General features: G+C 47.0%; 1 protein-coding gene across 2 annotated transcripts in view; it reads left to right on the forward strand.

Annotated features, from left to right (window-relative positions):
* Nucleotides 1–18,467, forward strand: part of LOC119461251 (protein still life, isoform SIF type 1) — a 217,655-nt gene extending 199,188 nt beyond the window's left edge. For both annotated transcript variants that reach the window (XM_049672149.1, XM_049672148.1), the window contains 7 exons: nt 3,162–3,356; nt 4,423–4,531; nt 5,765–5,944; nt 8,213–8,331; nt 9,072–9,248; nt 9,934–10,121; nt 10,948–18,467. In XM_049672149.1, coding sequence (XP_049528106.1) covers nt 3,162–3,356; nt 4,423–4,531; nt 5,765–5,944; nt 8,213–8,331; nt 9,072–9,248; nt 9,934–10,121; nt 10,948–11,683 — 1,704 coding nt within the window. In that variant the 3' untranslated portion in view covers nt 11,684–18,467. The remainder of the gene's footprint in view (nt 1–3,161; nt 3,357–4,422; nt 4,532–5,764; nt 5,945–8,212; nt 8,332–9,071; nt 9,249–9,933; nt 10,122–10,947) is intronic.
* Nucleotides 18,468–23,187: the final 4,720 nt, after the last annotated feature.

Consider the following 23,187-nt stretch of genomic DNA (forward strand, 5'->3'; position numbering starts at 1 on the left):
ACGAATTGTGTCCGCTATGTCCACTGGCAGCTTCAAAAGCCGGTGGCAAAGCCAACCAGTAACTGCGACGATTTCTCACTTTTTTCATCATTTACAATTAAGCTGTCCAGTTTAATGAACTTTCAAATAGCTATGCGTGTAATCATTTTTTTATTGTAGCCAAATTTCTGCTTGATGTTTCGTTTTCCTGCTTTCATAATCGAAAACAATAATATTCGGTATCTCGTTTGACTCAAATACTGTTACTTTTCAAATATTCGTATCCCTTTCAAATAGACGAGTTCTTTTTTCAGTAGTCAAACACCCCTACGTCGTATTACATGCGGCCTTTTACGGCACATAAGGGAGCAAATCGTGGAGAGGTCATCTTCATGCGCGTGAACTGACTCAATATAAAGCAAGTCGTCGTAGAAAAAGAGGCCTTTGGTAAACCTCTGAGAAGGACAGTTGAGGACCTTCTCTTCAACTGTTCAACCAAATATGTCACAGGCACTGTCGAGCATTAATGCACGTGCCCGGCGCATGCCTTTCACACACTCGTCACACACGCATCGTCTTTTGCATAACAAACGAGCACGTGGTGCGACCTACGACGTCTGTGTTTTCTTCCTCCTCTTGTTTTTCTTTTTTCTTTTTTTTTTTTAATCTTGCTCGAATCACGTTGCCTCGTGAGCGCGCGGTGTCATTGTGTTGGCTCTAAAAGGCTTTCTGACTGCTTTCCACATCGCGTGCGAAGCGTGAGAATTAAAAGAAAAAAAAAAAACGAAAAAAAAAACCAAGAAACTTTGAGCACGCACTATTCACATTCAATGCTCATCGTCTGGTTACATTCAATTCTGTTACGTTCTCGTCTCGTGTGTACGTTTTCATTCGAGGTTATACAAGGCACTGTATATACGCTTCTTCGTGGTTGTGGCTTTCGCAGATGTCAAACACAAAATGGCAAATTTGGCGTATCTTTCTTTCTTTTTTTTTTTCTTCTTGACGCACTGAGTGGAGACGTCTTCTGCACTTTTTGCTGCCTTCTGTTTTTTGGTGGTGAAAGGCACCGACCGTCCCGGTTGCACCTGCACCAGTTGTGATGTTGCCCGCTTCTGTCGTCGTGTTATTTCTTTACCTTTTTTTTTTCCTCCTCTCTTGTGAGCGGCGTGCTGTGGAACTAGATGACGTTTGTTGTTGATACTCTTACTCTGCCAGTAGATTCCTTTTTTTAGTCTTTACACGCCGTATTTGTTGTTCCGTGATTGCGAACATCGTGCCACCAAATCTCAGTACAAGGTCTCAGTCTTTACAAGCGGCAAACGTGTCGCTTAATGCGTAAACAGGATGCACCTTGCATCACCATTCAGGCTGATATGTCAGTATTTCAAAGACAATGTCTTGAAAGTACAAACGCTTGCGATCAAAACAATATATGTGATTGGCAATAGTTCATGGTATGAACGCATCGCTACTTATTGTAAAAAATTAATAATTAAACTCAGTGAGACTGACAACAAATATAAACAATCATAATACAGAAGACAGTCCTAGACGTGTTTTGTATGCTTAGCTAAAAGAATGTTGGAATGGGCACCGTAAGAGTGCATCTTAAATCTCAACTGTATCTAGCTAGTATATTGTGAACTTGTTCACTTTCATCACATTTCTCAATAAATTCGCGTTCGGGTTGTGTAAAACATAGTCAGTTTCAATGAGTTCTATGACATTGGCTAAATGTCCCTCATTCTCGACGTACGAGTAAAACTTAAAAATACGCTTTTACATAGTGTACACAGGCAACATCCGCGGATGTCATCATCTCTTGAGCGATACGGGAGTCAGGCGCTTATCAGGGCGCAGACGGGAATATCCCTGTTTTTATATTTAGTTTAACTGCTGTCCATTTACATTTAGTGCGGCAAAAGCTTATAATTCTAGCGACGGAGCGCAATGCTCTTGACCTTTGAGGAGACGAACTCGTTGTCCTGAGATAAATATTATTCACATTCCCTAATGACGTCAGGATTCAGGCGATAGCTGAGACGCTCCTTGCGCATAGTGTACATTGCATTGAAAGCTCATCAGTAGCAGTTGAGAAATGGAGTTTATCTTTGACCTGAACAAAAATATATTGATCACTATCGTTTGATTCTGCACGAATGATTAGCTCTCGAGCTAACGGGCTATTCTTTAACCCGTCATTATTGAACCCGTTCGGGGGAACATCCTGGACCTTTACTGACACTCGAAGCGATCACACAGGGTTCTAGTGCCGCCCCTAAGAACCATGCTTATAATGTAAACCCATTAATTATGTGCATCTTCTGACGACGATGAGAAACAGTGCAGCCTCTTCCGTAGCGTTTTAGAAAAAACAGCAAGGCACTACTGAGCAATATAGCTTGCAAGCGCAGCCAAGGCAGACTTGTCTTCAAAGTCTCGCGATAACATTGGATTTGTTCGCAAACAAATCTTTTCTCGCTGACCAAATCCATTCCTCACGTTATAGCGATGTCAGATTGGTCTTAAGTACCTGAAACTCTTTTCGTGGTACTACCTCGTAGCGAAAACTCCTGGGAACAAATGAGGGTCTAATTGTTTACTTGACGGTGGACGGTCTTGTCCACTCCCGCTTAGTCAGACTTGAGCGTCCACTATCGGCTCCGACTAAAATGAGAAGAGCGGAGCTCATTGCTTTTGGGCATAGCCTATATGTAACAGCTGTGAGCGCGAATATTAATGACTGACTCTGACGCATCACGATGATCGCGCGTGACACATCATAATTTGTCATGACTCCTCATGTCCATTTTTTCCGTTAGCCTGCGCGCTGCCCTTCGCATTTCAGTCGTTGCTGATGTATATATACATCCTTTCCAAAAGTCAATATATTAGTTCTCTTGTGTTTCTATTAACATAGTGTTGCCTTCAATACGTGCATAGAGCATGCAGGAACTTGTCAAACTTAGTCAAACGAAAGGCTGTACTTCGAAAAAAAATTCACACAGGTAGTGACAGAGAGAGTCTGTTCTGGCTGTGTAGCACCATGTTGCTTTTTGTGTGTGTGTGTAAGCTATCGTTATGGCTATAGCGGAGCCAGAACAGCGCGCACAGTGAAAGGGTTTGTTGCGTGAGCGTTGCTGTTCCCTCCCCCCTGGACGTCGCCTTTCCCCGCAAAGCACCTGAACAACCTGCTGGAGCACTACCTGGAGCCCATGAAGAAAGAGACACTGCTGTCCAACGCCGAGATCAGCGCACTGTTCGGCAACATCCAGGAGATCGTGCAGTTCCAGAGGCAGTTCCTCCAGAGCCTCGAAGAAGCCATCGCCACAGAGCCGGACTTCCATCGGCTGGAGCACCCGAGCCAATTTAAGGTGCGCGCTCAGCTGTCACATAAGCTGTATTACATAAACGCTGCACTTAGAACATAGTTTCTTCCCCACAAATTTCGCAAAATAACGTAGTATTCCACAACTGCTTCAAAATGGCCGGCAGCATGACTCCGAGGTAGAACATGCGCATGTACACTCTCCGCCAATATGAAAGGGAATACTTCATCTGCGTTCAAACAGTGATTCTTGCAAACTTGCAAGTCGGAACATTACTCAATGCTATTTGTTATGTTGTTCTGTTGAAGAATGCCGCTCATGAAGCTTTTTTCTCATTTAAAGCACGCACAAAGAAAATTGCCGTCTCTGAGCACAAATCTGGTGTTCCCTTTCATATTGGTGAAGATTGTACATTATATGAAAGCTATATTGTATGTATGTATTCGTGCGCAATATGTTTTCGTGTTATTTCTTATCTCTAGTTTTCGTTGTTTTATGCGCCGAAGTCATATTTCACGTCATATTTCACATGAAAACAACTGACAGTGAGGCCAAGGAAATCATAGGGGAAGTTAATTGTTGTTTTATTTGAAAAATTCTGTATATAATAACGGAAAAAAAGTTGCGGTAACGTTGCACTTCGTGAACGCGGGTTACGCGCAAGCACTCTTTCTGTGGAACGCACAGTTCACTGCGTTCGTGGCGACAGCGTGGTGTGGCCAACGTTTACAGATGCAAACGTTGACTGTGGCTAGGGTGCCCGGGTGATTAGGACATCGAGGCACCCTAGCTGTAGTGCTCCTGTGGTAGAAAAGCTATGGAGTCTCAAGGCGGTCCAACGTCCAGTGAATAACAGTGCGATGAAATAGCAACCCCGTACGTGCCTAAGGCTCAGCGCTGAACAAACGGGCCATGTCTCGCACCGTTTTGACAAAGAGTGCACAGTTTGAATGGAATTGTTCTGTTAGCTATAGCGGGGACACTTTCTCGCAATGCGACAGATATCGATCCTTCGCTACTTTTGTAGAGCCGCACTGTATGTCTCGTACACGTTTCTCAAGTACACCTTAGCCACAGTTGGACTCAATCTTCTTTTATTTTATTTTTTCAGAACGTGTTATTTGCCCTGGGCAACTCCTTCCTATACTACGCCGATCAATTCAAGCTTTATAGTTCCTTCTGCGCCAGTCACTCCAAAGCTCAAAAGGTCTTGCACCCGAGTAAGTATGCTCCTTCTAAACCTTTGCACATCTATAGAAGAGGGAGAGAGAGTAATGGCGCATAAATTTCTTTTAATGCGTTGCTCAGCCTTACAATGACGTCGCTGGCATTATTACCGCCCTTGTATGAAGCCGTATCTTTAAATAGATGTTTATGTAACTTAGGTGAATAAAGACAGGCGCCAGCTAAAGCTTGCTGGCGTAACTTGATGGCATTCGTACATAGTGGTTGGATTATACAAGACTTGCATTACAAATAGTGCCATCAGTATCTCTCTTACAGCGTAAAAGCTGTTTAATAGTCACTGTCTCTCGCAGAAAACAAAAAAGGGCCACGTTTTTCTCTAAATAAAGGTGTTACAATCAGTGAAGCACTTATAATGTGGGCATGCCTCAAGGCAAGCCCGACAGTGTTCCTGGTGTTTCGATCGATTGTGCTAGTCCTGTTAATTTTTTGGCAAATCGCTTCTGCTGAAATCCAGAAGATTGGAGAAGATTGATCAAAGGGGAAAATTGTGATAGTATTAACTGTTTTCTTCAACTGCGAAACTTTGTGAGTGAGAAACCCGCATGGGTCTTCTTTATCATGCCATGCTGCTGTCAGATGAACGACAGTTATTCCCTTTCTTGTAGCTGGTTTGCATGCATAATAGTGCAATATTTTTGGCTGAAGTTGAGCCATTAAAATCCACAGCATCACCTGAAACAAGGTGTTAAAGAAGATGCGCAGAGCGAGAGAGAGAGAGAGAGAGACGAACAGAGAAAGGTAGGGAGGTTAACCAAGGACGTGTCCGGTTGGCTACCCTACGCTTGGGGAGGGGAAAGGGGAAGGATAGATAAGGAGAGAGAAGGAAAATAATAAAGAGTCATTCATTCGCAGAGTCACTCGCAGATGAATGTCCGTGGTCACAAGCGTTCCTACAGTACAGTAGCCTTCAATAAGCGCAGAAAAGCTTTTGTGGCCTTTCGCATGCTATATTGCATAGGCCACATGCAGGAAGATACGGGGGACACGTTCTGACTACCAGCTTATAACGCCAGCCCGTGTCCCACGTTCCATTTTTTTTATTTGCTACTTTACGGCTAATTTCAGTTAACGAGTTACCAAAGCTCGAAATATGTCATGTCAATATGCGGCTCAACCTTCATCGGAGACACGCTCACGGGTTTTAATAGACGATTTCCGATATCACTGTGAGCTCAATCGCAGTCCACTTCTGTACCGACGCGCAGGCGAAGGCAACACGGCCCTCTCGGACTTCCTTCAAACGAGGAATCCCAAGGGGCAGCACAGCTTCTCCCTCGAGTCGTACCTCATCAAGCCCATCCAGCGGATTCTCAAGTACCCGCTGCTGCTTCAGCAGCTCAAGCACCTCACGGACCCAGTCACCGAGGAACACCACCACCTCGCAGGCACGTCACCCTCCCTGCCCTTTTCCTTTATCATTAATGCCCTATACTCGGCGACAAACTTTGAATTCCCTTTTGAGATCCTTCCGCAAGACCGCACCGCAAATGCCCGCTATGCCTCCGCGCTCAAAAACAGTAGTGCCGAAGGAGTGCCGACGTTGAAAAGTTGAGTTCACCTCCCTCGTGACGTAACTGATATGATTGTACATAAGTAATCGCCAGGCGCATCTATACGAGCTCTCGAAATTGGACAGCGGTGTATTTATGCATTCCTATAGGTTGTAGCCGGCTATAGTAAGTCACAGTGACATTGCTGCGAGCCACCGCAATGTTTCAAAGCTGCAAGAAATAATACTTGCACAGTTTGAAGTATGCAATTCCATTCCACATTATAATTATCGCTGCTTTTTTTTTCCTTTGGAACATTAACCATTTATTGCCGCCGAGTGTTGCCAACAAGCAACATACCAGAAAAAAAAATTGCTGAGTTTCGGTATTGAATACAAAGTTTCTGGCTAAATATCGTCGGCCGAATGAATGGCAGGCAGCAAGCGTCATTGGTCGGTTGAGAGCAGGAACGCTGGATGAGGAAGAAGTAGTTTGACACTCGACCCGCTGTCCTTTGAAAGCAAGGTCGGAGGAGGCTGACCGATGCAAGATATCCTGCTGCAGTGGTGTTGCACATGCGATGTAAAGCAAACGAAATGTACACCTAAGGATCACATATGACGACCGGTGTCTAGGACAAATTACAAAGCCTTAGGTGGCTTGGGGTGAAGTCCACTTCCAGTTTTCTGCCTAGGACGTTTCCCCCCTCCCTATTGCTGAAAACAGTTTGGCAAAATATATTTTTTTTCTTTTTCTTGATTATGCTCATTCTCGATGTGTCTTGCGCACTTACAGAGAAAGCAATTTTTTTTCGGGCGTTTATATGTGCCGTCATTAAAGGAATAAAAAATGGCGCTCAGTTTTAAACCGATCTACAACCAAGATTGCAGACATTTATGTCACCTCGTAGTGCAGACGACGTTAATGGCAAAAACTGACAGTCACTTAAGTATCCTTACGTGATTTGAATGCGAAAGCATTACGACTTCTCTAATTAATTGTTTACGTACAGGATAGGTGACGGCATACATTGTCACGTGTCCTTTACAACACTACCTTAACCCACCCTGCTGTAATTTGTACCAATTTTAATCCACCTTAATCAACTTTAATCCGCCTTAATCCACCTTGCTCTAACTTGGACCAACCTTAATCCATTTTTAATCCACCTTAATTCACCTCGCTCTAATTTGTACCAGTCTTAATCCACCTTTATCCACTTTAATCGACCTTGCTCTAATTTGTACCAACCTTAATCCACCTTAATCCACGCTGATGATTTTTGGTAGCACTCGTTGAGGACAACGCCGGCTTTTCCGATTTATGGAACATATAATGCTTTCACATTAATAAAACCCGGCCTGTTGACTAAGTGGCTGTGTGTTTGTGCTGCAAAGCACGGCTATGGTGTGTTCGATTCGCGGCCTCATTCCGGTGGTGTCGATTAATTAGCAAACAATATCTCGGGCATCATGCTTTGCATGCACTATGAAGTACTCTAGGTGGTCAAAATTGGCCCGGAGACCTTTGCCACTGCAGCGACTGCGTACGCCGCGAAGCTTTTGGACCGTTTAACAACCACTAATCAGTGGTGATATAATCTCGACCGGGTGAGGTGGGTCGTCACCGCAAGAATCAGGAGACGGCGATGAAGGCGGGCATCGTGATGATGAAAAATAGAAAAGACTGTATTCACTTCATTGGTACGTGGTTTTGACTCTGTCCGAATCTCGAGCGGTTCTCTCTAACACGGGGGCCAGGACGGCCTTAAATAACCCCTCGTGGTCATGCGGTAGCCGATGTTTCCTTCGGGGAACTTGTGGAAGTGTCAGTCCTCTGTCGGGCCGATTGTCAAGTTGACGACCTCTTCCCCCTCGAGTCCTCTCCTTTGGTAGCTCGCCTTTGCGTTTGCTCAGGTCGTAGAGGTGTGACGCTTTCTCGGGGATGAAGGGGATTATCTCGTCACGGGAAAAGCGCTCGGGCCTAATTCCCACATTTGAGAGGTACAGTTTCCAGGAAGATCATAACCGCCTATTGGGGATGAAGATAATTGCCCCGACACGGGAACGTGCGCGGGTTTGATTTCCCACAACTGAGATGCAGAGTTCTAAGCCGACCATAACAGTGGCAATAAGGTTACCCGCTTTCTTTGTCGACTTGCAGAAGCCCTCAAGGGAATGGAAAGGGTGGCCGAACACATAAACGAAATGCAGAGGATCCACGAGGAATACGGAGCCATCTTCGATCACTTGTACCGGCAGCACGTCAAATCCTCAAAGCAGGTAATGTGGCTTCCATCCGTTTACGGTCCTTATCACCTTTCTTACACACACGCACGCCAGAGGAAAACAGCTACAAATAACGGTTTAAACTGAAACATAATCGAGGGCGAGATCTCTTGGACAAATGATGGACCGTTAAAAATCGTATGCATCTGCGCTGGGCGTTCACACTAACTAGGAGTAACCGCGTTTGCAATCTGTTTAGAAATGGCTGAGAACTAGTCCAACTGGTTAGGGCTACACTCATATGCAAAGAGCAGCGAAATTGACACAAAGAATAGTTCGCCGTTTTTACGTATTGAGAGTTGATATTTGTTACGACATTATACTTGAAACTTTTGGACCACAGTTTCCCTGTTTGGTGAGCCTCTTGCAACGCTGTATGCCGTTGGCTAAAAAAAAGAAGAAAAAAAGGATAGAGAAATAAAAAACGATTCGCGGTTTCTTTGCTTGGTTAGGGTTACCGGACGGCTGCAATGCGAAAGTGAATAACGTCAGACTCGAGTAACGGGTGAATTACGCTTATGCACCATCGTTCTATCGTACTAACACTGCGTAAGCGTTTAGTTTAAAAGCGATATTTCCTTAATCAGGAGACCTATATGAGTGCTGAATTCGTATGCAATACCAAGTGTCCTTACAAACCAGAAGCATCAGGGTTTCTGCACCGGCCCCTCCTCACACATTCCCGTTCTCTAGTCCCTTGACGTTGCTCTCTGTTTTGTCCTTCTCATGGCCAGCATGTGGACTTGAGCCCTGGGGAGCTGTTGTACTATGGCGGCGTGGAGTGGCTCAACATCTCCGAGTTTTTGGGCAAGATCAAGAAGGGACTGGAGTTGCATGCCATGTGCTTTGTGTTCAAGACGGCCGTGGTCTTCCTCTGCAAGGAGCGCATCAGGCAGAAAAAGAAACTCATGGTCAGTGGCCTTACTTGCACGTTTCTCCATACCGGTAATACAAAGTGATACTCTGTGTGTGCGCTGGTTTGCGAAGCCCCTTGTGTGTCACATGTGCCTCCAAGATAAGTGATCACGCAACATTTTACTTACGGTAGCAGGTTATACATAATGCTAGCATTGGTTTATGTATTCTTCTCTAAGTCATTTTATGTGTCACATGTCTGAACACGCAAGAACATAATAAGACAAAGGTGAAAGCAAGTAAACAGAGTACAAAGATGTGCACCGAAATCTCGGAGGCAACAGCCATTATTGGCCAAGTCGCGTAGTACCTGCACCTTGGTAGTGCAAGTTCGTCGTTACTTTTATACCCTATACGAAACAGTGCAATGTGAAAACAGAGTCAAAACGTAAGAAAGCAGTTGGAGCGCAGACAAGCCATTGGTAATAAGCCGACGACTGCATTGTTTTGTCAGATAACGTTACCTTCATATAACATTGATTGGAAAAAAAATTTGACCCGGTCGCTTGAGTCAAAAAACGTAATTTATTTAAATACAAAGACATATAAATATGAGAGATTATAGAGAACTGAAGCCTAAGTACTTTGCGGAGCATTTTTTCTTCGGTAGCCTGTAAAGCATTCCATCGCCGTAGACACACTAGGATGAGTTTGTAAACATACGTCGTGGTTACTTTCCAGGGAGGTTCGAGCAAGAACAACGCAGCCGAGGTGGAGATTATCCGGTACCAGGTACTAATTCCTGTGACCGAGGTCCAGGTTCGAGCCAGTAGCCAAAAGGATGCGGACTCGCACTATCTATGGGAGCTGGTGCACCTGAAGTCGCAAATTCAACGTCGGTCAGAGAAAGTGTACCAGCTGTCTAACAGGTATGCAATTGCCCCACTCACTTTCATGCGCGGTTACCGTGGACTTAGGTAGAGGTTCAAGTATGGCGTTAAAAGTGCATGTCCAGCATAAGCAGCCCAAAGCATCCTTTTGAAATCAGGTTCAGTATGGCGCGTGCGTAGCAAGAGCAGCGTATGTGCGAGCATTTGCAGCAGAGAATGCTGCCAATAAAGATGACTCGTGCGGCTCGACAACATGTGGATATGTGTAGCTGGACCTTGCTGTCTCGCCTTCGCTGCTTTCATCCATGCGGCTTCGCGCTATATAAAATAAAGTTAAAATATTATGCGGAACCCAGTATGAAATAACACACATGTATGGCTGTATCGGTGTGATTAATCGATGTGTGAACGCACTTCTACGTGGACGCGCAATATCGTCGGGGATGCCAGTCTACTGGCTCGGACACCATAACGTTACGCAGAGACGACAGAGAGGAAACGCCACAGTGTTGTTTCTGTGTAACATTATGCTGGCCGAAAAAGTCAGTGCACCAACTATAACCAATTAAAATAACGGCGTGGGAGCAATTATCATTTTGTCGTGCACAAAATGAGCGCATGGCTCTTCATTTGGACACTGAGCGAAGGCAGAGTAGTATTCAGACGTCAGTCTCTTTCAGTTTTACCTTCTCATTGTTCTAAGTTATATCAATACCGTCATATAGCTTGCTCTCACCCTTTTTTGAGGGGATCCTAAGAAAGGGCAGACAGGAAGTGGCATAGGGCTGGCGTGTCGGGTAGCCTTGGTACTCGTGCCGTATGTAGGCTTGATCCCGCGTGTTGACCGTGGCGTTCCTGTGCGCAGCACGAGCGAGTTCCGGAACGCCTTCCTGCGCACCATCCGGCAGATCATCCGCGAGTCGGTGCGCAACATGACGGTGCCGGCGACCAAGCCGGCCGTGCGCGAGAAGCCCGGCACCCTGCGCCGGCTGGGCGGCAACGAGGGCTCGAGCGCCGCCTCGGCGGCGGGTCCCTCCACGTCGTCCATGTCGCGCACGCTGAGCGGCAAGAAGCGCAACAAGTCGTCCCAGCGCCACTCGGCGGGCGACGCCATCGAGACGTACGACAACGTGCCCTCGGACCCGCGGCTGCCGGGACCCAGCTTCCGGGGCACGCGCAGCCGCACCGTGACCGACTCGATGAACGGCATGAGCGCGTCGGCGCGGGAGCTGGCGGCCGCCGCCTCCGAGGAGGACTCCGAGCGCTCGGACCGCTCGGACCGCTCCGAGCCCAAGGCGCCCACGAGCCTGAGCAGCGCCTCGTCCCTGTCGTCGTCGGGCGCCACGGCGCGGCTGATCCAGTCGAGCCAGCCGCCCAGCTCGTACCAGCCGCCGGCTGAGCAGGCCGGCTCGCCCGTGTGGAAGCCCAGGGCCTCGTCGGCCGACCGCGCGGGGCCGTCGGGACTGAACAGGCCCGACGTCAAGGAGCAGTTCTTTGTGTACGAAGACTACGGCGGCGCCGCCGTCTACCAGCAGCGGAGCCAAGCGCAGCAGCAGCAGCAACAGCAGACCCCTTCATCTTCCAAGCAGTCCGAGTGCTGACTGGTGCCAAAGTATAGCGCCGCCCACCGCCGCCGGGTCTGTGGCTCCTGAGCCGGGGGAGGGGGGCGGCTTTTGTACATACGCAAGCTAAACACTAGTAGGGAAACCGGCGCTCAAAGCTCAACTTTTCACCACTCGCACGCGGGCCAAGTGGCTGGGGACCCGAGGCGCCAAAGCAACCCCCGGTTGATCTCTCGCGCCGTCGGCGGACAAAGGCGCGTCTCCTCTCTTTTCCCGGATCAGAGTACCTGACTTTTACATCGGGGGCGAGGGATAACGCTTTCGTACACCCACAAGAGCAAACCGCGAAGCAGCGCCAGCAAAAAAACGGCACTCACGCTGCAAGTAGCGCAAGGAACGATGCTGGCGGCTCCATGCAAGCTGCTCGCGTTTCCAGAGCATCCGCTGCGGAACGTTGCTGCAACGTTCTCCTCCTCAAGAAGCCGGCTCCGTGTCAACGCATCAAACGTGCTTTTCCCCCCTCTCTCTCTCGCTTGGTCTGTCCTCGCCATGCACTTGTTTTTTTCTTCCATCCTCGTTTGCTTGCGCCTCTGCGCACCGTTGCGCCAAGCGCTCAGCCGATGAGCTTCTCTTTTGCGGCCACTGCTCCGTTTTTCCTGTACATACTCGTACTTAACATCCCCTCAAAACGTGTTTAAAAAAGACAACATCGAAATGCGCGATACTTCGGCGACGGAAGAGCTTTCTTTACTCGGCCTCGCGCAGGATGCCGTTCATGCATGCATGATTCGCTAAGCCTATAGATGGAATAACGTGCACACTAAAGCTCGCCGTGTCTTCAGACGCTCTCTCATGAAATAAACAAAAAATAATATTGCCGCTGTCGCAGTTTTGCCCTTATTTTGGGGGGTCAAGTATGCGAACTGTCAGTTTATCACGGAAGCCATCTTCGATCACTGAGTCATCACGAAAGCCGCACGGCGCGATTCGGGCAAGGTCAAAGGGGGAAGAATGAATGTCAGATGTATGAATGACTCGCATTTTGTGGCGCAAACGCTTTTCATATGTGAGGAGCAGATGAATATCACCGTCTGAGTGGCCGAGGGTGGCTGTCGAGAATTCTCTGCCATCTCATGCGGTCGTTCGCGATGCGCTGCTACGGGAGTAAAAGGGAGTAAAAAAGAGTGCTAAGGGGAGTAAAAGATCGGGGAGCACTGCCACGTCATTGGACGAACCTTCAGGGGTGGTTTTTACGTTATTGGCTTGTTATCTACTACGGGGCACGGGCTATAGTGATAGAAAAACAAAACTGGTATTTCGTCTTTGTTGCGGCGTATTCCGGGCCCATCTTAGACATCAATAATCACGATGCTATAGTTATGTGAACTTACGCAGGAATGCATTGGGCCCGTCGGTAATTGTTGTCTTTCTACAGGCATCCACTTTCACCAATCCACTCGTACGCATTTCGCTGCTTCGGCAGGATCCCTGTTGGGTACGGATTTGATGAAGGGCACACTTTGAGTGAATCTTGCAGGCAGTCTTGTCCTTCTTATTCTGTTACAATTGTTTCCAGTCCCGATGAATTATTGTCTTCTTTTGCCTTCTGCGAAACCGAAAGCTATGACCGCGGAGACTGCGCATTAGTGCAAACATGTACAAGAGGGGACCAGGACAGCCTCCAGCAGACCCTCCTTGTACTCCCTGTGTTCCCCATTTTACCGCGGGTCGTCGCACCTCGCCGATCTCGATTTTCCACTTACTGCCGGGGGCTGTTCAAATAGCAGGACAGGGGAGCATCCCATAGGAAGGATTTTTTGATCGCTGCCCTCCATTTTGTTCGTGCGACCCAGATGGCCATGTGGTTATTTTCATTAATCCTTTCACTCTCTCTCTTTCTCTAGTCTGTTGAGTGGTCGCAAACCTCGTGCAAACGCGGTATCCTGTGGGCAATGGCTGAATGCAAGGGCCATTCGTATTTTGTATGTCACCATGTGAATATGTCGATTCTAGTCTTTTGCGCCTGCGGGGACGTCGTGGTCGTTGTACGGGACGCGACTCATCTATAATGGCTGCGCCATTGGCGATGGTCCGAGATAAGGTCTGAACACACTCGAGGAGGCATCGCGATGTTTCTATCCACCTGTTCATTTCGTGGGCATTCTTTCGGGGCAAGCCAATGCCGCAGGTTGGGGGCACGCACCCCTGGATGTAAAAAAAAAAGACAAAACAAATGGAGCATATCAACTGCGAGGCACATGTGGGTTCCCATCATCATGCGTAATGTGGCACGCCTGTGTTTGTATGTGTGGCCCCAGTATCGTAGCGTGCAGCGGTTGAAGATGAAAAGCGGCAACCTGCGCATTGCTGCCTTTTTTTTTTTTTTGCCTTGGACTGAAGGACGCTGCTGACAACGCGTTGCACTGGTTGTCCTGTGCACGAGCTAGAAGGGTGGCAAGGTTGCCTTGAAGAGCCGCGTTCCATTATGCGTTCGCGTTGACCTGCAGAGTTTTGCATTGCTGCCCTTCTCCTTCACCCTCTCTCAACGCTCACGGTTAGCCACGTTCGTGCGACGCAAGCTCCAAGACGTCGCCTGTAGCAATGCGTGAAGAAGTCACCCCGCCGAAGTTGAAAGCTCCCTGCTCGAGCTCTTCAACGGCAGTCGAGGAAGGGCCAAAATTACTCGGCAAAGAAAAAAGGCATTTGTTTTGCAAGTGTCTTGACGTTACTAGTCACTGGTGTGCGGATAACGCTTATGTACCAGTCCTGTTATCCACATTGTTTCTTTTTTATTATTATTATTGTTTCATGTGCAGAATACAGACCCCCCCTCTCCCCCCACCCATTTTATGCGTACCGCAAGTTGGACTGTGGGTGTTTGGAGACGCTGTTTGTACAATAATGAACTGGAATCGACATAAATGCAAACAAAGGATTGCTGGAGATGTGTATAAATAATGCGAGTTGTGTCGAAACCATGCTCAAGCCGTTTTTAAGACGATGTTTCCCCGACGACACATCCATGGATGAAATATAGCGTGGCCGGTGAATTTCATTACTATAAATGCATGAATGTCATCACATCTTTTCATGGTACATCGTTCCCTTGTCTGACACTCAGTTCGACACAAACGGTCTCGGCATGTCGTACAGAGCACACCGAGAAGAAGACGAAGAAGAAAATGAAATGCTATGGTGAGACTTTTTATTCCATAGATCAAGAGTGTATTTAAAGAAAGAAAAAAAAAGATGTGTGTACTTCTAGACCTATGCTACGCTGTCTTAAATGATATGAATTTTCCGCTAGTCTTCATATATTGCATTTGGTGCTGTGTATAAACGGAACGTCAGTGTTGTTTCCTCTCGTTTTGTGTTCACTTCGGTTCTTTTGTAGAGGTGTGTAACTATACTAATAGTGGACATCACTTCAGTATACCCAAAGAGCGTTGTTCTTCGTGCCACGTTGACTCGTTATTTCTTTCGCCAAAGTACTTTGTCTGATGTGTTGTTGCTCGTAGATGTTCTAGCCTTGTAGGAATAAAAGTACAGCCCATCTGACGGAAAAGTGAACTAAAAGGTCGCTCAGGAGGTTTGGGGGGGAAAAACGCAGGTCTAAATACACAGGATAGACACACAAATAACACACTCACGCACACTACACAGCAGACGTGTACTGAGAGATTATGATATATAGTTATGTATATTATACAAATCACGAAATATCTAGCGAGGAAGAAAATAGGCCGTGTAGGAAAATGCGAAGGCTTAACAGCTCGAGAAGCTCACTTCATTCGATGTATTTATGCGATAGAACTAGAGACGGCGTCTACAAACTAGCCGGATTTCGAGGAGGCGAGCAGTGGTGAAGATGAGCTGAAATGCTCTCCTGTAGAGTTGGCCGCAACGTTAGCAGAGTGTTTTGGGAAGTCTTGACACCGTGGAGGGTTGGGAGTATTTTCAAAGTGACTTGGTGTCCTGTACAGGAATGGTAGTTCGGAGATGGGGGTGCGGCGAAGAAAATCATGAGCTTCTTTTAGAATGTGGGTCGGTTTCGGCTCATACGTGTAGCGTCGATTTCTTTTCTCTCTCTCTCTCTCTCTCTTTCTTATTTTCTTCTTACCAATTTCCTTTTTGTTTTTTCTTTTCTGGTAGCGAGCAGTAAAAAAAAATATAGCTCTACACTTATATTGTACACTTGAACGTGTGAAGAAACATATTTGACTGCGTGGCGTGTGCTGCTTTCGTGCGTGTGCCAACGAATGTGTGTGTGTGTTTGTGTTATGAGCGAGTTCGAATGTATAACTGTATACAATTTTTTTTTCGTTTTTGTTTTTCGCTACATCGTTGTCAGCGTGAGCAACAAAGATCAACCGCTTCTCCCTTTACTCGGCCCGCGTGTCATTACTCACGTGTGAGGTGGTCTATCTTTCGGGGGTGAAGTGTTCCTTTGGGTTTTTGTCGTGGTCTGTAGACCCGGTTTCGAGGGGTATTAGGTAAGACAATACTTCAGCCTGTGCTTTTCGCACTCGTGGCCTCTAGGATTGCGCGTAATGAGAATAAAAAAAAAGAAAGACACGGTCAACCACTGTACACAGCTTTGGGTTTGTCTATGTTGAATGTTGCGTATTATTTATTACGATTTGTTGTTTGCAATGTGTTCTTTGTTACTGTCGCCGTCTCTGGTGAGATCCTTCGCCTTATTTATGTCATTATCGTTCGTTTCCCCATCTACAGAAACGAGCTGTTCCCTTTTCTCTTGCTCTTTCTCAGTGCGCGTCGTGGGCCGTTACGTAACGTAGGTGCAATATATGCTTCATGAAGCCCCTATGTGGCGCCGAGTTTTAAGTGAGACAAGCGACGTGGTGTAAAAGAGGAGCGAAACACACACGTCGTCGCTCTGAGAAACGTTGATTCGTCAAGTTAATGGTATTTGCGCAAAAGGCGAACGTTACGTGTATATATGTACTTTAACTGGTGTTCCTGTACAGGTTAATCTTTTTATGCTTATGCCGTTTAGTGTGGACTCCCTACCCCTCCAAGACGCTTTTTCTTACTGCATAGAATATAATAATACAAATATGCTGATTGACGTTCGTTTGCCTGGCGCTGTCTCCGCATTTCTTTTCTTTTTTTCCTCCTCGCGGCTTTGCTGTCGCATTGTATTCTTTTGTGTCGACAGCTCGCTTTCTTTTCTCGCTCTTTGGGCGCGACTTCGATAGAGAGCGTAAAGGCTCGGTATGCACTCTAAAAACAAAGAGAGTTTTGACAACTCCTCCGTGCTGGTGTAACTGCTTTTCAATGTTTTTAACTCCCTTTTGCAAGAGTTGCGTGCGCACATCCAAGAAGAGAACAGCTGTGCTGGTATGTGAAATTTCGGAAAGGGAGTCAGTATGTGACGAACAATTACTCTCGTATAACGGAGTTTACAGAACTCCCTTGGTTCTTGGGGAGTAGCGTCGTCTTTCCGTGCAGCCAACAACGCAGAAGTAACTGCCCCCAGCTGGAACCAACTGCAAGTTGGTGGAACCAACTTGCAGGGAGTGGTGAAGACATACGTGCCAACGCTGTAGCCTGAGGCGTACGTAGATTGGTTTCTTTCGCTACTTATCGACGAACAATAACGGTGCATATGGCTGTCCGCATCGGCAGTAGCAGCATTCTGCGGCACACTAGCGAGTGCTCCAACCGAGCAGGGAAGCTCGCATAACAGGGTTTGACAGCAGATAGACGGATCAAATAGAGCAAAAAAAAAAAAAAAATCACAGACCACACGGCGCTTCGAAGCATTTTTTTTTTGTTCTTTCCAGTTCTCTTGGATATATTTTACCGAGAGGTGTATGTAGCGTACTTAGTTGGCAGTGTTTATTCGAACGTTACTATATATAGGCAAGCTTACTACATGGTTTTAGATACTGGTTATTTACTCAGCAGCGTGAGCGTTTACAAATGAATAGCTTACTCTGCTTGTCGCGACATGCTTCGTTCTTTTACCGAACGAAAGAGCCAGAGCCTAGCTGCGATAAATACAATTCTGTACGAAGGAGGCGGGATTACAACTCCGGGTTATCTTGTACACTGCGTGATCTGACAGAGGCACTAATGAGAAAGAAAGAACATTGTGAGAAACAGCGTTCCACTGACTATTATGTGTTCTGTGGCAGCCTGCGTATGCTGTCCTTAAGATACGGTGCAACGTAACTTTCTTTTATCTTTTACACTTGCAATACGTGGTGCAAATCAAAATTTCAGGAAGAACATCTTGTGTTCTTCCTTTGTCCACACATAGCTGCATCAACAACTGCGCAGTATTGTAAGTACGACCTGCAGCAGCCAGTGTCAATGGCTGCGAAGATAACGTTAAATGGATTCGATTGTAAACTTTGTACGAAAGCGTGTTCATTGGCGTTGACTGGAACCTGCGAGCCCTTTTCAGTATAGCTCACGCAATTCCTCGCTCGCATTTCTTTTAGAGACAGGAACCTTTGTTCATCTGTCGACGGGACGTCGGTTATGGAACTGTGGACTGTTGCTTGGCTTCGGGCAACGAATGATCTGCGTGCTTCTGTTCTTTGGAGCGCAGCCCCTTGCGCATGAACGTCTGAGCTTTGTTTAGATCTTTTGCCGCGCCTGTGTTTATGTGTTAAGTTGGTGTTCATGAATGCGGTGATCGCGAGGACAAAATGTGCGTGTCACCTCTCGCCGCCGAAACCACCGAGACAAATTGACGTGGTAACCGCAGTACCACCTACTATGGCAGGAACACTTTTAGGGTGATTTCCTTTGACAATGAGTGAAATAAAAAGGGAAATATTAACCACGCTGGCCACTCGTTCAGTGTCCGTTATTTCGCGTCACTCCAACACGGTCACAGTTTCGAAATAAAGCTGTTATAAAATTATAAAATATTGTAATCACTGCTTCGATAACCGCTCCCTTCCGGACAAGTGGAAAACAGCTAAAGTAATCTTTATTCCCACACTTGATAAACCCTCTGTCATAGCTGATCTTAGACACATTTCCCTCACGTCATGCTTGGCCAAAACGTTCGAGCATGTCATTCTTAATCATCTGAATAAATACATAGAAGACATAGAAATACATGAAATACATGGAATTATTCCCGCCAGAGACGATTGACTTTCGCCAGTCACTATCTTGCCAGGACGTCATGCTAAGGCTAAAGCATGGCCTCCTTACTCCCACCTTGAGACACGATGTTCAAGATGCCTTCAGCAACATAGATCATGGCTCTATCTTACGTAAAAGCCAATTTGAGCATATCCGTTAATTCATGGGGTAAAGGTGACGTGAGCATGCACTGTGCATTAGCATGGGGAGTGATGTATGTGCTCAACCAATGCTCTTTTAGAGAAGTGAGTTGACCTGGCTGCGCCGATATTTTAATGGGTTTACCTTTTTTTTTCCGCGAAAGCCAATTTGCGCATATCCGTGGTTGCGTGAGCCCGTGTATTAGTGTGGAGAGTGATGTAAGCGTCGAAAGAGCATTGAACATTACTAACTGTGGTACGAAAATGCAGGACTACAACCGAGAGGATCTTACCAATCGCACAGCTATCTTTAGCCTCAATGATCAAACGTCTCCCCCAGTTACTCTAGGTAGCTTTGGCACAGTTCGGGTGTCTGTACTCTCATCGTTCCTATTTAATTTAGCTATGACCTATATCGCTAGAATACTGGTACAAATACCAGATCTCCAATTTTCTCCATATGCATACGGCATTACCCAGCGCCTCCTGTGCCTGGGAAAAGTAGCGGAAAACAAAGGGAACCGGCCGACGTAACCCCTCCCCCTGACGCCGAGTTAACCCCCCCCCCCCCCCCCCCCCACGAGTCCAGCCCCACCAGTCCAACGTGTACTTTTAGTGCTCTGTTCACATTGTCATTACAATTCAGGAGGTGGCTTGATGTAGAATTACTTTAAGTAAAACGCTGCAGAAATAAACATCGTCATCATCCTTGGTGTCATTATTAAAATGATAAGGCATTTTATTTGCTGTTGGATTCCTCTGGCTAAAGTAAGGAATTGCATATTATGCAAGTGCTTGCCCCCCCCCCCCCCCCCCCCTTCACCAAAATCTAACCCTCCCTGGCAGAGATCCTGGGTGCGCTACTGCCGGGAGTTGTCTAAGTATGCATAAGCATTATGCCACTTACTCATCTCCACGCAGCCCGGTGTCATTATCAGTGTTATGACACTTGATCCGGCCAGTACAAACGACAGCGCTGCGGCCACACGAACTGGTGCGGTAGGCGGTGCAAGGTGCATTGATAACGCAAGCAAGTACTGCAGGTGGCTGCGCCATGTGCGCTGATGACGTTCGGATCATATAAGCCGTTATCGCTGTTTAGCTCCTTGAATATCCGTATCGAGCCGTTATGAACCGTGATCAAAAGACTCCGGCGGCAGCATGGACAGATCAAACGTACTATGGCACCGTCGCGCGGCGCATATCTTGAAAGCGATCTGTGAAGCGGACAGGGAGTGCCGACTGCTGATAACTCCGCGCACTGTTTAGTGTCGAAAGCGATTCTTTTTATCGTTTGTACCACCTTTACTTATCACCGGAACAGCAATGATAGTCGCTTGCTGTTGCGGGCTCTATCGTCTTACGTATACGCGAGGGACGGACGGATGCACGGACAGTTTTCTCGTTGGGTAAGCATAGAAAAGGCATTAAAAAAGAAAGAAAAGAAACACGAATGCAAGTTTCGCCCTCTCAGCGCGGCCGGTCAGACTGCATGTGGAACACCTGCGTGCAAAAGCCTGAGAAAGAACACGAATGCAATCAAACACGGATGCAAACACCGAAACACGTATTCCTGGGCTTCGTAGTGCGCGCGGCCACTCAGCGCCAGCTTCCTGTATTCTACTCACACAGCGCCGCCACGCGGCAGCGGCGAAGCGGGCGCCCGACGGCATGAGGAGCGCATTCGCCCAGGCACTGAAAAAAGAACACACTGAATGACTGCAGACAACGACCGTCAAAACTCTGGCAGCAAGCGGATACGCCGCAGCGGCGAAGGTACGTGCGGTCGATCGCTTCAACGGAAACTGAGCGTCAAATGCACGGCGCATAAAGGTCAGAGCCGTGTGGAGATAAGAGACGGTGCGAGCGAGCGACGAGCGCGGTTGTTGGCAAAGTGGAAGTGCACCCCCCCCCCCCCCCCGCTCCCTCCGGCGCTGGCTTCCCGCTTCCTCGCTTGCGCGTGGGAGATTGAGTGCGTTCGCTCTCCGTGATAGCGCGCGTCCCCGCACGCTTCCGCTCGGGCATACGGCGCGCGGCGAAGATTTTATCTATAGGGAACCTCACGGCGACGGCGACGACGACGGCGACGCCGACGGCAGAAATCCGGTTGAATTGTCCATATAATTGCTATCGCAATAATAGAGGAGGCGCTGCATTACTCTATGGATGAAGGGTGGATTGGGTTGCCACATTCAAGGTACCTTATAAGAAGCGGCAGATGCAGTGGCTACAAGCGCCGGATTCATGAACATCGAGTGCTCTATACCGCCAAATGTGAGCTGTTACTATTATCAACTATTAAACGCAATACACCCAACATTCAGATCAATATGAACGGTAAACAAATTCCCGTCGTAGACGAAATCCGTGTACTTGGCATGCGCATTCAATCTACTCGATTCAATACTTATACACTTCATACGATTATAGCCAGTGTAGACCACACCACTCGGCTTATAGAATGCACGGTGGTCGAAGCAGAATTGCTAAGACTGGTACAGGCCTTTGCTGTCAGTAAAATCATATACTTCCTTATCTCCACCTAAGGCGGATGAAGGTAAATTCAATGCACGCATACGTAAACGCTACAAATTTCCCCTTGGAGGGCCAATTCGCCCCTCCACCGAGAGACTTTTGGCTAGAGGTACCTTGAATACATTTAGCCAGCTCGCAGAAGCCGACCTGACAGCCCAACACCACCGCATATCCAACACCCACACTGGCAGGCACATCTTGAACTCCCTAAATATTATCGCAGCACCTATGACCAAGGAGAAACTTAATATTCTTCTCCACATTCGTGAGCACTTTCATATCCCTCCTCTTCCTAAGAAAATGCATCCTGTTCATCACAAATATAGGAGGCAACAAAGAACAAAAGCCCTACAGAAACGCTTATATAAATACAAATACGTGGTCTATATCGATGCCGCGGGGTATCAGGGTCACCACAAGTTCGTCATATGAGTCATAGACTTTAGCAGTAGGTTTGCGACGGCTGCCTCCATTCGGGCCTCTTCGGAGGAGGAGGCGCTGGCACTCGCCACAACCATACCCAATCAATGACGAATTGTAAGTGACTCTAAAGCTATCACAAGTCCAGCAATCTGGGACATCGACTACTGCGGCGAAGCCGACCCTGGGGCGATGCGGTTGGCGTAACTCTATGGGAAGCATTTTTTAAAAATCGATTACTGAGCAATGGCTCGTTTTTCGCGATTTGCACTTTAGGCACTAATTCCCGACAACTTTCTCACGGTATATGTCGAGTGTAGTCTAATTCCACCTGCTGGATTTTTTTCCTGGGGCACTTTTGTAGACCCATTGAAAATGCATGGGGTAATTTTTAAAATGTAAGTTTGCAGCACAGTAAAAACTCATCCGCTAATTGCACTCTAGTGGCACATACTGTAGGTCTCTCTATATGTGTAGGTTCAGTTTGGTTTTAATCCGCCGGCTGAATTTTTTTCCTGGGGCGCTTTTGTTTGGCTACTATGCGGCAAAGCATCTCTACAGGGGCAAAAGATTCGTTTGCCGTGGAATTGATGGGAAAGAGCTTGCGGACCATGTCAAAAATGGACACGAATGTGCAGCTGTGATGCATATTTGCGCCATGACGTATAAGAAAAGATGATGGTATTAGATTCTGCAAGAAGGAGCGGGCCAAATGGCTTTATGGAGTGCCATCGAAGCGCGAAGCCTAGTTGCGCGCCCCCCTTTTTCTCAAGTTTCGGTGCATGGTAAAGTGTTTCATTTGGTATTTAGAAAGATAAGGTGCTTAGACAGATTTAGTATTAGGCAAATTTTTGACGCAAAAGGACATCGCCAAATAGAGCACTTGTTACGTGTGTTTACGTGTTACTTGTTAGGTGTTTACTTAATTTGTTACGTGTGTTACGTGTGTTTAGTGCAATGTGCCGACAATGCGAAGGTTTGAATATTATCAGTGTAAAAACAAATTGAAAGGAAAAACTCATGATCTATAGTGCGCGCGACGGAACGAAATAAAGAGGAAAAGATAGTCCCCGTGTTACAGCGAAAATCAGCAGCTTCGTCTCGTTTAATAAACCATCCCGTTTTAGTTTTAAATGCATAAGCATTTCTATGCCTACCAAATGAGAAATTTGTCCGTCCGTCACGTAAGACGAATGCAATGGCTCATAACCACGTAAAGCAGAGGCTACAAGCGCTCAGCGAAGTGAAGCGAACAGCGCATACATTCATTCAGATCACCCATACAATACACAGAACAGCACACGTTTCAATAAAGAACAA

The sequence above is a fragment of the Dermacentor silvarum genome, chromosome 8 (genome assembly GCF_013339745.2).
Source record: "Dermacentor silvarum isolate Dsil-2018 chromosome 8, BIME_Dsil_1.4, whole genome shotgun sequence".
Lineage (NCBI taxonomy): Eukaryota > Metazoa > Arthropoda > Arachnida > Ixodida > Ixodidae > Dermacentor > Dermacentor silvarum.